At 40.3% G+C, this 16,387-nt stretch overlaps 1 protein-coding gene across 1 annotated transcript; it reads right to left on the bottom strand.

Moving 5' to 3' along the window:
• Positions 1–2,480: 2,480 nt before the first annotated feature.
• Positions 2,481–3,419, bottom strand: LOC114078862 (olfactory receptor 2L13-like). Its single transcript, XM_027919905.1, has one exon. The coding sequence runs from the start codon at positions 3,417–3,419 to the stop codon at positions 2,481–2,483; it is 939 nt and encodes a 312-aa protein (XP_027775706.1).
• Between the last annotated feature and the right edge of the window lie 12,968 nt (positions 3,420–16,387).

Genomic DNA, 16,387 nt, shown 5'->3' with positions numbered 1-16,387 from the left:
AAAAAATAAGGGAGATATGGGCTAATGGCATTAAAATCCTTTTCAGGAAACAAGACCAGAAAATTTTCCTTGTCTTAGATATCATATGGAAAACCATACTCCAGATTCATTAAGAACACCAAAGATACAAGGTCAAAAAAAGAACCTCTTCAAAGCATATCATAATCAAAATGTCTAACAGAATTTAAGGAAAGAAAATTAAAAGCTGCAAGAGAAAAATACATCAGATCACATTTAGAACTAAACCAATAAGACCCACTTCTGAATTCTCAACTCAAACCCTAAAATCAAGGAGGGCCTGGAATGAAATAGCTCAAGCCCTAAAAGAAAACAATTGGCAGCCAAGATTGCTCTATTCAGCAATGCTACCTTTCAGAATAGAAGAAGAAATAAAAACACTCCATGACAAGAATAAACTAAAAGAATTCATAAGCACTATGCCAGCACTACAAAAATAATTGAAAGATACGCTACACCAAGAACAACTCCTGGTCCAATACTCTCTGGTACATATTTAAGTAGTTAATTGACATATCCATGGTCTTGAATATAAATAAATTCTAGTAGTATGAACAGCAAACATAAATAAAATAATGGAGACATTTCGTTTGATGACTTCTGTACAGATATAATATTCAGGATTATTAATAAGACTTAGAACCTGTCAAGATCATTGAACTGTCATTTGTAACTAATTAAAACAAATAAAAAAAGACATAGAACCCAAGGAAGCAATTACTTCATGGAGTAGTTGACTTATCAGCCTCTAAATACTGAGTATTATAGCATTGTAGTGAACATAGAAGTAAATGTAAGTGACCCAAAAATTGAAGGTCATAATATCCTGTTTCTAAATTAAAAAGGAAACAGGGCTAGGGTTGTAGTCCAGTGGCTATGTTTGTGGATTCAATTTCTGGTACAAAATATGAATACATGATTGAATGAATGAATAAAATGGAGGCTAGTCTGACATTTGGGCTTCAAACCAGACACTTTCATCCAATTGCGATCCATCTAGATAATTATAAAATCTTATTGTTTCCTAAATATTTTAATGTTTCTCTTCTCCTCCATTAGTATAATTACTGCTCTTACTTTCCATAATATTTTCTAGTTACATTCAAATTTGAATCTGATTGTATCAGCCAGGGTTCTTAGTTGAAAGGAATGAAGCAAATTAATTTCTATTAAAACAGAAAAGAGACATACTGAAAGGTATCTGATGGACCCTACGGTCTTCAGAAACACCGAGCAGTCAGGCTAGATGTGTACACATCAAGAACATCCCCAGTACATGTGTGAGATAGAACAATAGAAGATGTCCCCTGGTCCAACAGCAGATGCTTGTGCTGATGCCACACCACCAGGTCAAGTGACCTCAGTAAATCTCATAAGCTCCAATTTGGTGAAATGGGACAGAACGTGGATGGAGAGTTACCTCCAGGACGGAGCTGGGCATGTGGCCGATGGCTCATGGAACTGACCAGGCAGGCAGATTAGAAAGCATGAGACCCAGTGATACCTGCAGACACAGGCTGCCTGTGAGGCTGGGGAGGGCACAGCCATGCACATGAGAGAGGCACACTGTGTTGACTGCCCAGATGGTGGGAAAGAAGACCCCAAAGAGCCGCTCAGAGGAGGCACTGGTGATAGGAGCCAAGGAGAACCTCCTAATGGAGTCAAGGATCATGGATGCTCCTGGTCAAATAATTTGAAAAGGGAAGTGAAGGAAAAGTGCAGCATCTGCCCAGGGAAGAGAATGCTCTTTACATAGCACATGCCAGGAGAATGATCAGAGATGTGGGTGACGGTGGATTCCAGGAGCTGCTTAGGGTACTATACTGCTACAAGAGTTACAACTGAAATTTAAAGGAAGTGAATGGCTATTTTTAAAGGTTGAGAGTACAATTCTTTGTCACAAGACCAGGAATCATGGTCAGAAAATGAAGCCACATGTTTCTCTGAAGGAGAGGACATTAGTCACCTAGAGGCCCTATAACTTCATAAACACTGGGTCACATATGTTTGTGGGAAACTTGATGGATCTATAGTCTGAGTAGCTGTGGGTTGTGAATATAAATTACACACAAGATTTGACAAAATAGAATGAAAACAAAGTATACAAGCAATAATAATTTCATGTGATGCATGTAGACATAACATTTCAATATCAGTATAAATATTATTACATTTACTAATATATGTAAGAACATGTACTGTATTATATGCAATAATTCATAATAGTATAAAATAAAGTGTAATTAATATTTGCATTGTAAATTTTAGCGTGTTTTGTTTGAAATTAAAATATTGATCATTATATTAGTTTATAATGTTCAGTATATTATTTCAATTAATTTTACTGATAAATGTCACTAGAGACATACATCATTGCACTATAGTACTCTTGGTCAGTGCTGCACGGGAGTGTTCCAGTCTGCATGGAGAGAAGCCATACAGAGGAGCAGGGATGGCCATGGTCACTTCTTCCTGGGGGAGAACAGACCCCACACTCTTCTCATGGCCCCTAGCACCTCCTTGTTTCTTAGGCTGTAGATGATGGGATTGAGCATGGGAGTGAGGATGGTGTAGAAGACAGCCAGGTTCTTATCCTCTGCTGGGGAGCGAAGATTCTTTGGTCGGAAATAAGTGTAGGCAAAAGGTGCACAATAAAATGTCACCACAGTTAAATGTGTGGAGCACGTGGTGAAAGCCTTTCTTCTTCCCTCTTTTGACTGCATGTGGAAGATAGTAAAAATGACCCGTCCATAGGACACAGTGATGCCAAGGAAAGGAACAATGAGAAACAGGCCTGTGCTCACAAACACCATGTACTCATAGACCCAGGTGTCCATACAGGCCAGAGGAACCATGGCTGGGACATCACAGAAAAAATGATTGATGGCCCTAGACCTGCAGTAAGGAAGATGAAGGATGTAAAATGTGTGTGCCAGGGAGTTGATGGAGCCCAGTGTCCAGGGCACCAGGATCATCTTCAAACACATCCTTTTACTCATGCGGATGGGGTAGTGGAGGGGGTGGCATATGGCCACAAAGCGGTCATAGGCCATGGAGGCCAGGATTAAACCTTCTGAGCCAGCCATTGTCAGGAAGAAGAACATTTGCACAGCACAGGCCAGGAAGGAGATGCTCTTCTGGCCAGAGAGGAAGTTGTACACCATTTTGGGGACAGTGGTGGAGATGTACATCAGGTCCATGAGGGAGAGCTGGCTGAGGAGAAAGTACATGGGGGTGTGGAGCCGCGGGTCCAAGAAGATGAGGGCAGTCATCCCTGAGTTCCCCACTGAGGCAAGAATAAATATCAATAGGATCAGAAGCAAGAGAAGGAGGCCAGTTTGATTTTGAGGAAACAACCCCAACAAAATAAAATCACTTGAAGTTTGGTTCCATTTCTCCATGAACAGGCACTGCTTTAATTTTTTTAAAAGAAATGTAAAGGGGCTGGGGTTGTGGTTCAGTGGTGGAGCGCTCACTTCTCACGTGCAAGGCCCTGGGTTCGATCCACAGCATCACATACAAATAATAAATAAATAAATAATAAAGTTTAAAAAATTTTGTATAAAAAAAAAGAAATACAAAAACAAAAACTAAGCAATAAACATGATCAAATAGAAAAGGAGAATAAAAGAAATTAAGTTTATTAGTGTTTGTTTTGAATGCATTGTCATCCATACAACACCACACATTCTGTTCAATAGATTTTTTTATATAAGTAACTTTATGCTTCAGATAACGAATGTGTAGTAGTTGCTAATATGTGTCTGTCTTTTTCCCCATTTCTTATTGGTGCATTACAGTTGGACATAATGATGACATTTGCTGTTACATGTTTGCACAGGCAATACAATATGGCTGAAATCTCTCCCTAGAATGTTCCCCATCTCTCCCTCCCTCCAATCTCCCAGGCCCTTTCCTCTACTGATCTCTGATGTTCATGAGATTTCCACTTACCCTAAGTTTCTTTTCCTTTTCTCTCTCTAGCTTCTACATATGAAGAAAAACATATGACTCTCAATATTTAGAGTTTGGCTTCTTTCCCATAACATAATGAACTCCAGTTCTATCCATTTTTCTTTAAATAAAATTATTTTTTCTTTATGGCTGAATAAATAGCTGGTTCCATAGTTTGGCTATGAACTGTGCTGCTATAAACATGGGTATGCATATATCACTGCAGTATGATGACTTTAATTCTTCAGTATAAATACTGAGGAGTAGTAGAGCTGGGTCATATGGTTGTTCAGTGCTTAGTCTTTTGAGGAACCTCCATACTGTTTTCCATTTTGGTTGTACTAATTAACAATCCCAAAACTGTAAAAGTGTTTCCTTTTTTCCACATCCTATCATTTATTATTTTGTATTCTTGATGACTGCCATTCTGAGTGGTATGGGATCAAATCTTAGTGTAGTTTAAATTTACATGTTCCTAATTGCTAATGGCACACTAGAAGACATAGGGAAAAGCCCAAACATCTGTATTCATCTGATCCCTGACACAGTGCCAATAACATATATTGGAAAAAAGGTGGTCTTTTCTACAAATGGTGCTGGAAAAACTGGTTATCCAATATGGGAAAAAGAGATACAAAACCTTATTTCTCACTCTACAAAATTCAACTCATATTGGGTCAAAGATCTAGGAATCAAACCAGAAATTTTAAAAGAAAAAAACATGGGGTCAACACTCCAGCATACAGGAAGAGGCAATGATTTTCTGAATAGGACCTCAAAGCTCAGGAGATAACACCCAGAGTTCATAAATGGTGTTTCATTAAATTAAAAACTTTCTGCACACACACACACAAAAAGGAAATGATAAGGAATGTGAAGAAAGAAAGACAGAATAGAAGAAAATCTTTGCTAGGTGTTCTTCTAACAGAGGTCTATTATCTAGAATTCATAAAGAACTCATAAAACAGTAGCAAAAATAGCTCAATTAATAAATGGGCAAATGAATTAAACAGACACTTCTCAATAGAGGAAATACAGTGGCCAAGGAATATGTGAAAAAATAATGTTCAATAGATTTTGATATCGGAATTAAAAATTGCTTTCCCAGTTCTTTCTGGTAACCATCTCAAATTGAAATAAAAATTATACTCACATATGCAACAAACACAAATGAAAGAACTGAGGAAGTCCTTCCTAGATAATGCTGGGTAGGAGCATTCCTAGGACTATGCACCAGGCTCAGCCCCGGAGGAAGCCAGGATCCTGCTTTCCCAGCTCCCCAACTCAGCACTCAGGTTCACCACAGACATGGCCTGTGGGGCGCAGAAGTGCCCTGTGTGCTTGAGTCTGCATCCTCAGTGACCTCGCCTCCTCCACACCTTTAGTGCCTGCTCTCCCCTCCCCACTGGCAATGCTGCAGCTGAGTAAGCCAGGGTCTTCTCCCAGAGCTGTGCTGCTCACCTCCTAAACAGAAGCTGTTTGGCTGGTCCTAGAAGTGGGTCATCATTCAAAAGCATCTTTCTTAAGTTGTGAAGGTATCATGAGTCCTATATGATCAACCTTAGTATAGTATGTTCTTTGGATACTGTCTCTTTCCTAATGTGGTTTTCATTTGTGAAAACCTTACAAACTAATATCAAATATTAAGGTTTTTATATAAATTTTCCTTTTCTTCTTGGAAGCAAATTACATATGATGAAGTTGACAGATTAAATCTTGTGCAATATTTTTCATTGTATATTCACAATGGCAAACTAGAACTAGAAAATTAACAGAAATACAACATGGGTATGGATAATGGAATCTCATACAGGGACAGACTTTTTGCATATACAAAAAACTTGCACGTGCCATAACTTACATGAAAGGTTCTTCTCATTACTTCATTTATTTTAATGTGATTTTTGCACTATTTTTTTAAATTTCCCAGATAATTAGAAGAATTCATGGATGTGAAGAACAACATTCTCAAATACAGTTATGCCTTGGAAGAGATTTGACATCATATTACTAATCATTTCACAATAACACATTTAGTAACTGGTGAGTGATTTACTGTGTGTGGAATAAAGCATTCAAAGTAATTGGTGTAATGATTATTGTCCTCCATAGGATCAGGCCTAACTCTAGGTCAGGCACATGGGCCATAAAGAGGATGTTTCTTCCTGTCCTGCAGTTTAGTTTCCCAGGTTACAAGCAGGATCTGGCTCTGCTGCTGAGCTGCTCACCTAGGAAGGAACGTGAGCAGAGGCAGTGTCCTGACTGTAGCTTACATGTGTGTGCACTTGCCCTGTTCAGACTTAATTATGTAGGGGAAGTAAAACCATAATTAGTTATGAATCATTTAGAGTAAAGAAACCAAAATGAGAAGAAATGAGTGAGTTCCTCTTCTAGGTTATATGGTTGCTTAGGCTGTTCTTTGGGAATGTGCATCTGCATCTCAGCCCTTAACAGCTTCTCTTCTTCTCCTTGTGCCATGTCAGATCTGGCAATTTCATATTCATTGTTTTTATTCTCACAAATATTCATAAAATGAGATCGTCACATTTCTTATATCGCCAGTATGTGTTTGACTTCTCCCTGTGTCTAGTCTTAGAGAGATTTGCACTTTATATTTGAGCTCTTCCATGGGGATGCTGCCACAGACTACTGTGGATGTTAATTTGGATTAATGATTTTCTGACAGGAAAGAAAAGCAACCAATAGTTTGTTGCCATGATTCATCTCAGTAAGTAAACAGCAGTGATTTCTTGATATACCGTAGTAAACAGGAATACAATTGCAAAGGAGAGCTTTTCACATAAGAGGGGACACATTTTGAAAGCTGTCAGTTTGACAAGCACTGAGAGTAAAAAAGTGGTGGTCAGGAAGCCAACAGGAGCACAGCATCACTTTACCTGCAGAGCAGTGAGATCTCAGGCTTCCTGTGCCTCCAGCCGGTCTAGAGACAGAGCTCTGACCTCACAGAGAAGGAAAACACAATGTGTCCAGCCCTGAAATCCATTCATCCCGTCAAAATATGCTCACTGCTTCTGTTTGTGGCAGTGCTGCTGGCCATCAACAGGATTTAGTGGTTAAAATACACAAGATTCCACACTCTGGAACTCGTATTCAGTGGGTGACACAGACAATAGAGCAGCAGCCCAAACACGTGCTGCAAGGTGTGTGCACATTAGTGACAGCAAGAACAACAGAGCAGGGAGGAAGGACAGAGGGACAGCTGGGCAACAACACTGAGGAAGCCACTCCAAGGAGGTGCTGCTGGGGCCCTCAGGCTCTGGACCACTCTGCACAGACTGAGGAGCAGGACCAGCCCTGAAGGCTCATCAGGACAGCAACAGAGACAAGAGGGCTCTGGAAGCTCAGGCCCCAGGGCAAGTGTGTAGGGAGGGGAGGACGCAGACTGTGCTCTGGACCAGGAGAGAGGCCAGTGGGTGTGGCATGGGGTCAGGTCCCCTTCTGGAGCTCACACAGGAGGCTCTGGTTGAGCAGAGAGTTTAGAGGAGGAGCCCATGGCAGAGAGTGGGTAGTGGGTAATGAGGACAGCTGTGGCTACCCTGGGTTTAACAAAGGAAGACACACATGCAAGAGACCCCAGCACAGATGGGTGCTGCTTAGGGACAGTGTGGGACCCACTGAATCCTCTGTCTCTGCCTCCGGCTCAGAGGCTCTCAGTAGATCTGCTGATCAACTGAACAAAATATTAGCTTCAGAAGTAAATTAGTAACAGCGACCAAACTAACAAGGTGTGACTCGATCATTTCATAAATCAATCCTTAACACACAGCCCGGGCTTGGAGGGCACAGAACCATCGGGGTGCTTTCCTCCTTTCAATTTTTAGTCCAGGTTTAATTTCAGTCTGCTGTTTATGCCTTCCTTGGGCCATTTTTGGAGATAGGCTATGTTTATATTTAGATTATGTGATGTATACTTTACAGATTAAATAGTTTTGATGGTAGTTACTACAGTAACTAATTTTGCAACATTAAAAATTTTCATGTGTTCAGAGAATGGGTCTGAATCATTACTTTCAGGATCCTGTACACCTGGTAATTGAGCTGTTATGATCTGGAACCTTTGGGTGGTACATGTGGGACAATTTTCATTGACTACCAGCAACTTTTTTTAATTAGGTATGGAATCTTATTTCTTACAACAGAATCATTTAAACACCACATTTTTGCTGTATTATACTTTGGAGAGAACTATTCCTGAGGCTGCAAGGTGGGTCATCCTGCAAAGCCCATTGCTCAAATATATAGAATTTTTAAAAAAGAAAAAAATGAAAATCCAATTTGACAGAGCCTGATACATGTAAACATAGCAAGTGTTGGACCCTGAGTTTACCTTGCAAATGTTATGAATATTGCACAGTTTTGAAATGTTACAGAGAATCAGCCCAAGACAACCAGCAACTTCTCTGAGCCTCAGATAACTCAATCTCAGCATTTTCCTATGAGAATTCTGAAGACAGAATTTAGGGGACAGAAATAAGTGAGCTCTGTGTGTTCAGCACATAGAAGGTCCTGAATGTGAGTCCATCTCCTCTCTTCCTTCCATATGCTAAACATTGAGAAGACTCAGGCTCAGAGAAATTTGTTGTCCCAGCGAAGCTCCAAATCCTTGAGAGCAGCACGTTGTATAATTTTAACAGGTTCACATGGCCTCATTTTACCTTTAAATTCACCCTTAGCTTTTCCAGTTGGTTAAGGGAACACCATAACAAACCACTTTTCTGTTCTTTGTGCAACAAAAAGTGTGTGAACTCATCTCCAAACTATTTCCCTTATTTAAATTTTACTCAAATCAACTGAGTTCAATAATATCATCTTGACTTACCTTGTCTGAAGTGCTTGATTTTGTATTTTAAGAAAAGTAGCTTTATCATTAAAAGAATCCCCGCTGACAGTGTATTGAACTCAAAATGTTTAAACAGCAATGCTTCCACATAGTTAACCAGGCTAAGGAGCTAGGTCCTGCCACTGAGCAGTAGCCCTGGTTCCCACCAAATTCTCCTGACACAAGACGTCAAGAGCACCAGGAAGGAATCCTCAGAACACATTCAGTGCTCTCTGATCCCACCTCTACCATCATCTTTATGCTGACATCCCAAAGCCCTTCACCTTGTGAGTGTTCCCAATGTTGTTGCTTTGCTCACACATCTTCCTTTGCTATTGCCTTGTTAAAGCCCAAATGAACTAGGATATGCCACACTTACTTCGTCAGGTTCTACAAAGGGCAACGAAGATTGAGCTGCTGCATTTGGTGTGCAGAACCTTCCTCCAGCATACCTTACATGTCCTCCCTTTGCCCCCAATTGATCCCCAGTGTCCAAGCCCACAGGGACAGGAGCCTAAGCCATTACACCTGACTTTGCTGATGTAGAAATGGACTCAATTCAAGCTGAGAACAAATTCTCCAACACATTCAGCTCTGCAGCTCTGGCCTGCTGCCCAGGATTAGTCTCAGGAGGGAGGAAGTAAGGTATTACAGGAGAAGATTGAATGCTGTAGGAGATATTTGGTAATGTTCACCACAGTCCTCTGATTTCCTAGGTTAGAGATCTAAGGATCAACATGATGAAGGGAATACTTAGGAGTGTTCATTTGAGTAAGTCACAATGGAAATATTAGAAAATATAAAAATGATATATTTCTATGCCTGTCATCATATTATATAGGAATAAAATTACAATGAACAGCAAGAAAAATTATAGAAATGATAAACACAAGGAGGTTAAAATATATTTAAATAATGAATGAATCATAGAAGAAAAAATAGAAACAAATTAGAACATATATACAATATATTAAATTCTCGGGGACAGCATGAATGCCTCATCATAAGAAAGTTTAAAGCATTGAATGCTTACATAAAAACAGAATAAGAAGAAAAAGAAGAAGAAGAAGAAGAAAAAGAAGAAGAAGAAGAAGGAGAAAAAGAAAGAAAGAAAGATCATAGATGAATAATCTAATGTTACACATCAAAAACCCAGAGAAAAAAGAGCAAGCTAGTTCCAAAACCAGTGGAAGGCAAGAAATAATTAAGACGATAACCATAATTCAAAAAATTAAGAATAAAAAAATGCAAAGGATGAATGCAACAGAATTGGTTCTTTGAAAAGCTAAAGAAGATGGATAAACCTTAGACTTACTAACTGAAAGAGACAGAAAGGACACAAATAACCCAAATTTGAGCTACAAAAGGAGATATCACCATAGGCACTGCTGAAATCCACAGGATAATTAGAAATTCTTTTGAAAATTTATACTCCAATAAATGATAAAATCTAAAAATATTCTGATAAATTTTAAGCACTGTCAGCTACCAAAATTGAACCATAATGATATGGAAAATGTACAAAGACCAATATCAAGCAATGAGACAGAAACAGCAATTTAAAACATTCCAATGAAGAACTGCCCTGGTTCAGATGGATTCTTAGTCATGTTCTACTAGACCTTTAAAGAAAACCCAATGCCAATCTTCCTCAAGTTATTCCATTAAATATAAAAAGTGGGAAGACTCCAAAATTCATTCTATGAAGTCTGTGTCACTTTGATACCTAAACCAGACAAAGATACATCAAGAAAATTAAAGTATAGATTAATATACCCAGTTAACATAGAAACAAAAATCCTTAAAAATATGAGCAGACTGCCTTCAAAAACACATTAAGAGATAGTGCACCATGATCAAGTGGGTTTCATCTCAAGAATGCAAGTTTGGTTCAATATACACAAGTCAATATATTTAATTCATCACATCAACAGAAGTAAGATAACAATCACATGATCATCTAAATAGATATAGGCAAAGCCTTTGACAAAATGTAGCACCCATAAATGTTAAAAACACTGGAGAAACTATCGATAGAAGAAACTGTAATTTTAAGGGCTATATATGACAGATTCAAAGTCATCATCGTCTAGAATATACAGAAAAAACAAACACATTTCCTTTAAAACGAAAAATGGGACAAGGATGTCCACTGTCACTCTTATTCAATATAGTTTTTAAAACTCTAGCTGAGGCAAGAGAAGGTCATTAAAGAGATATAACTAGGTAAGGAAGAAGGGGATGTATCTCTCTTTGCTGAGGACATCTTACACTGAGAAGACACAAGAAACTCTACCAGAAGAAATCCATAGTAATCAGGGAAATGCAAATCAAGACTATATAAAAATCACCCAAAATATGAACAATAATAATTTTTGGTGAGAATGTGGGGGGAAAAGTAAATTCATACATTTTTGGTAGGACTGTAAATTAGTACAACCACATTGGGAAAAAAGCATGGAGAGTCCTCAAAAGTATAGGAATGAAACCATCTTATTACCCTGTTGTCCCACTTCTCGGTATTTATGCAAAAGAACTACATTGAGCATGCAGTGATACATGCCTATCAATGTGCAAGGCAGCACAATTCACAAAAGTCTAGTTTGGGACCCTATACAGGGGCCCATGAACAAACAAATGCACAGAGAAAATGTGGCTTTCTTCAGCATAAAGAAGAATGAAATTATTTTACTTGGTAAAATGCATAGACCTGGAAACTACCAGGCAAAATGAAATAAGCCAGACTCTGGTACTTGAGGGTGTTTTCTCTCATATGCTGAAGTCAGAGTGAAGTAAGAAAAATAGAGAAATGACTCCCTGAAAAGAGAGGGGAGATCAGTGGGAGACAAAGGGGATGAAGGTTAGGGAAGAGGAATGGGAAAGGGAGGAACTAGGAAATAAAACTGACCAAATTGTGGGAGGTGGATGTATGAACACATCTCCATGAATAATGCGTTTATGTGTATGTATAAAGCACAATCAACCAGTCAACCAATCAATAAATGAAAGGAAACCAGTAGACTAAAGGAAGGGGAAGAGGACAGGCAGGTGGGGAAGAAAAGAAGATGTACTGGGACTGAAATGGAGCAAATTATATTCTGTATATGAATGAAAATTTCAGCCTGCCCCTCACTATTCTGTATATCTATAAAGCCATATAAAAATATTAAAAAATGAAACCATTGTGGCAACATTTTACATGATCATCTAATATTTGTTGATTATGTAAGTTCTGTGTTTGCACTAAATAAAATGTGGGGAGAAATACAATAAGGGAATTGTTTAAATCCCCAGCTCAAAGCTATTGGAGAATCTGACAGTTTCAATACCTATCCTTACAAATTCTTTCTCTTTATTTGGAGGCAAAGTGACCTGAGGAGAACATAATATTTGATGCTGAACATGACCTAATTTATGTATGTGTGCAAGTTTATATGATATACCTAGCCTAATTCTCTCTTTAGATCTGAAGCCAGATTTTCACAAGTTATGAAGGATTCATTTCTGTTTTCTGTAAAATATTAGGATGTCTGTATGTCCTGGCCATAAGTTGATGTTGTAAAGCTGCTTGGAATGCCTGCCCATGCCTTGAACTCACCCATGCCTGGTTTTCCCTGACCAGATAACAACCCTTTCCTAAACTTTAGTGACGCCTCATAAATCCTGGCCTTCCCTGACCAGATGACGACCCTCTCTGAGGCTCTAACAACCTTTATAATGTTGTCTGATATTGGGGCCAGGAAAAATGTAAACTAACATTTGTGTGTTATGCTCCTCAGAGTTTTGTTATCTGTAACCCCACTTTGTGTAACTTTTTGGGCTATAAAGCTGCGCTGCAAGGAAGCTGTGGTGCAGTTCTTGGCTCCCACGATTTTGATGGGAAAGGCAATCTGGCTGGTCTAAATAATAAGCTTGCTTTAATTTGATTTTAATTGGAGTCAGTGGTCTTTTCTTGCATCGTGGTCTAACATATAGAGAGAGGAATAGTGTTAGTGCTATTTTTACTGTCTTATAAAGGAGAGCTAGACTAGAGCCACAGATAAATTTACAGCACAACTCTGGTAACTTTGATTTTATCCTTTTGTAAAATCTCAGTTTTTTGCTAAAGACGAGTGGACTATGTAAGTATAAAGTTGATGTTGGCCAAAAGTAGAGTTCACCCAGGATATCCTCACGTCCCACCCAGTCATTCCAAAGTCCAATCCAAATTCCAGTAATTCAAGGAGTCTCCGCTCAGCTTTGTCCCCTTCCACACTGCTCCCTTGACCCCTCATCCTCATCCTCACTCTCGTTTTCCACCTGCCGGCCTTGGCAGGTGGGGGTCCTTCAGCATGGACACCATCTACCCCACAGTACTGCAAATTCACTCTGTGGAATGGGGCTATGCCCTGTGCCTATCTGCCCTCTACGGCCTTTGGAGGGAGGAACAGCAAGCACTTCTCCATATTTAGGGGCTTCGCTTGGTCCCTGGAGCTTACTCAACATCAGCGGGTGTTGTGAATGAGTGAAAGCGAGAATGAGAGAGAGCTGAGTTGCAAGGCCAAGGTGGAGGGTGACCAGACTCCGGAACACCGGGGTTGAAATCCCACTTGGTCTCACATCATGCTCAGGCTGTGTTGTTTGTTTTTGAATTTCACTTTGAAGCAATACTACTCCTTAAATTATCCTTGATTAAGGAACAGAGGTGCCTGTGATGTCTCAGGAGGCCTGACAGGAAGCTCTGTGACGCTGATAATCAGAATCCATTCTCCTAACTTGGTGTAAATTCTTTATTAAACTTGATCAAAAGTAACAGAATTTGAAAGATAAAATATGGAAGACAGTCTTGGGCTCTCTTCCAGGCCTCTATGAGGGCTTGTGCCCCTATGTGTGGGCCCAGAGGCTGCCCAGGGAGGGAAATGGGTGGGTGCCAGGTGAGGGACAAAGAGCCACGGCCAGGGCCATCTTCCAACTGGGAGGAGTCTCGCCATGACACTGACCAGGTGGGAATGCTGGGTGGGGAGTGGCTATGTCTGAAGATGGGTTTTGAATCTTTAGAGGAACTGGGTCAAGCTGGGATAAGGGATAAGTTCGAAGGGCTTGAGGCCACCTGGGAGGAATGCAGAGGGCAGCCTCCAGATCTGTACACGCCTTGGAGCCCCTTTCCTACGAGGCTGTGAGTCATCTGCCTCTGTGCCTACCAGCTGAGGGTAGGTGCTATCACCAGACACAGGGGAAAGGAAGGAAGAAAAGTGTAGTGAGGGCAGCAGGGACAGAGCACTCCCACCCAGGGAGGGCCAATGTCCAGCTCTGCACTCACACCCAGCTCCCTCCAAGATCCACAGGTGGACAGCGACTCCTATCACAAGCAGTGCTTCAAGGTAATGTTCTCATAACCCTCCTAATTAGGGTGCTTCTGTTTGTATGTTGTTACCTTGAAATCTTTTTCCCACACAGTGTCAGTGGGGAAGCAGAAGAAGAAAATGCTCGACACAGCTAAAATGTGTGGCATAGAAAGCCAGAGGAAAATGGGGACCCAGAGCTCAACCAGGGCACCTGGCATCTCCAAGCCTCCCAAGCCATATCTTTTTTTTTTCCTTTTCTTAAGGACAATACCACACCCCAAATATGCCTCAGCTTCTCAAAATGTAGGTTTGTCTTTCAACCTTATCAAAAATGTCCCCATTGGTGATTTACCTGTGAAACTTACACTGGGTACTGTCTGAGAACAGTTTTCTTTCTGCTGACACTATTAAAAATGCTGTGCAGAAAACAGAGAGGTGACATTTGAAGCTACAGAATTTCTGCTACTGCAGGGGAAGTGACATGAGAGGCACACAGTCACCTGGGGAGCATGCAGGCCTGATCTGCAGAGGAGCATAAGCCCCTCTCACTGCAGCCCACCCCAGCCTGCCCCTGGGATCCCTGCACATTCTGGTTGTCACTCTTGAGCAGAACGTGTCTTCCATCCTCTCATGGAATGAGGTCGGAGCCTGACTGTGGACATTTAACCTCACATTATAGTTCCTGGATGGGATAAACCTTGTGCACCCAGCAAGGTTGTTTGAGCACAGTGAAGTGTCCTAGGGCTGCCCCGTGAACTTGGACAGAGAGTCAGCGGCAACCATCTTGCCTTGCACCTGTGCCCTTTAGACCTCAGAGTCTCCAACTGTGAATGGTCATTGCAATCTTTTTAAAGATTCTTTTTGGGTATAAATGTTGTAGTATGTGACACAGGCCATATCCTGTGTTATGTACCTCCTTGTTATATCATAATTGTGTGGTTTGCAAAGATTATACACCACCAGTTAAACATTGAGTCAATCTATGTGCAAATCTTAAGTATGCAATAGAATAAGAATTTTTTGTTGTTGTCAGTTTAAAAATTCTACTTTTCTTTGGAACAAGTATATTTTACTCATTCATTTTGAATTAAATTGAATTTGACCATATTTTTTGAAATGCAGACAGTGGTGCTAGTGAAGTGTCACTTTTGTGTACACTGGGTGTTTCATTGTGGACTAGAGAGACCATGTTTTCCCAAGAGTGCAGGAGAAGGAGCCTAGTGAGGCTCAGCCTTCACCAGGAAGCCAGCCCATTGAAACTGAGGCACCAGAGTCTTTAAATGGCTCAGAAAATCACACTCTTTTGTTTGAATTCCATTTTGCACTGATTGTTTTAAGGCTAAGTGATTAAGAGGTTACTGCCTGGAGCCCAAAAGCAATGATCTTATAAAGCCATAGTGTGGAAAATGCTACTAAAAAGTGTTCAACTCAGAGATTTTTTTTTAGGTTGTCTGTTTCAGGAGTTCCTGAGAAAGAGCTTGATGGCTTAGAGAGTGTTTCTTATTTCATATCTTTTTAACATGCATGATTGACAAATTGTATAATTTTAATTAAAAGCTTTTCAAAGAAGTTCTGGGACTTTATAACCACCACCTCCATGTGAGGTGGCAGGGAATCCTTGTGCATTTCTGCAAATCAATCTCCAATATCTTAAATATTCCATTTCTACAAAAAATTTTGTAAGAGTTTTTGAAAGAAATTATATAAATCTATTGCTGTGATTTTTAAATTGAGCATTTTATAAAGTGAAAGACAACCAGTATGCCGCTTGTCTGGAAGAAGTGATCTTTCCAGACCTCATCTTCTTGTCCAAAGTTGGGGTTTAGTGCAGGCAGGGAGGCATATGCCCTCAAACAGCCACTGAGCTTCTAGACAGCTGTCTGCCCAGCCAAGTGAACCCAAAGTCAAGCTGAGAAGAGGACGTGAACACACCTCATCTGCACTTTCCAAGCAGGTGTGTGATGTGAGTGCTTACCTAGTGTACATCTTTTTGCCTGTGTGCTTACCTCTTTGCCTGGATTCTGACTCTAATGAGCTGTGCCCATTACCCAGGTGTCTAGTGACATCTGCAGAAAGGACATCAAGGCAAGAACCTTATATTTATCTGGTGCCACTAGTTAATTTTGGTCAGTGGGGACAGGCTCCACAGTGTGACAGATCAGGGCTTGTTAGACAGTGTGGCCTCCAGTGAGGGGGCATGCCCTGAGGGCCACTGAATTCTCTATTAGTGTGTCAAGCATGCCTTTTTCCT

The sequence above is a fragment of the Marmota flaviventris genome, chromosome 5 (genome assembly GCF_047511675.1).
Source record: "Marmota flaviventris isolate mMarFla1 chromosome 5, mMarFla1.hap1, whole genome shotgun sequence".
NCBI classification, from domain to species: Eukaryota; Metazoa; Chordata; class Mammalia; order Rodentia; family Sciuridae; genus Marmota; species Marmota flaviventris.
This window is presented reverse-complemented; position numbering and strand designations above follow the sequence as displayed.

Bases quoted from the DNA above. Each gene is read 5' to 3' on its own strand.
- LOC114078862 (XM_027919905.1), bottom strand. From the start codon at position 3,419: ATGGAGAAATGGAACCAAACTTCAAGTGATTTTATTTTGTTGGGGTTG.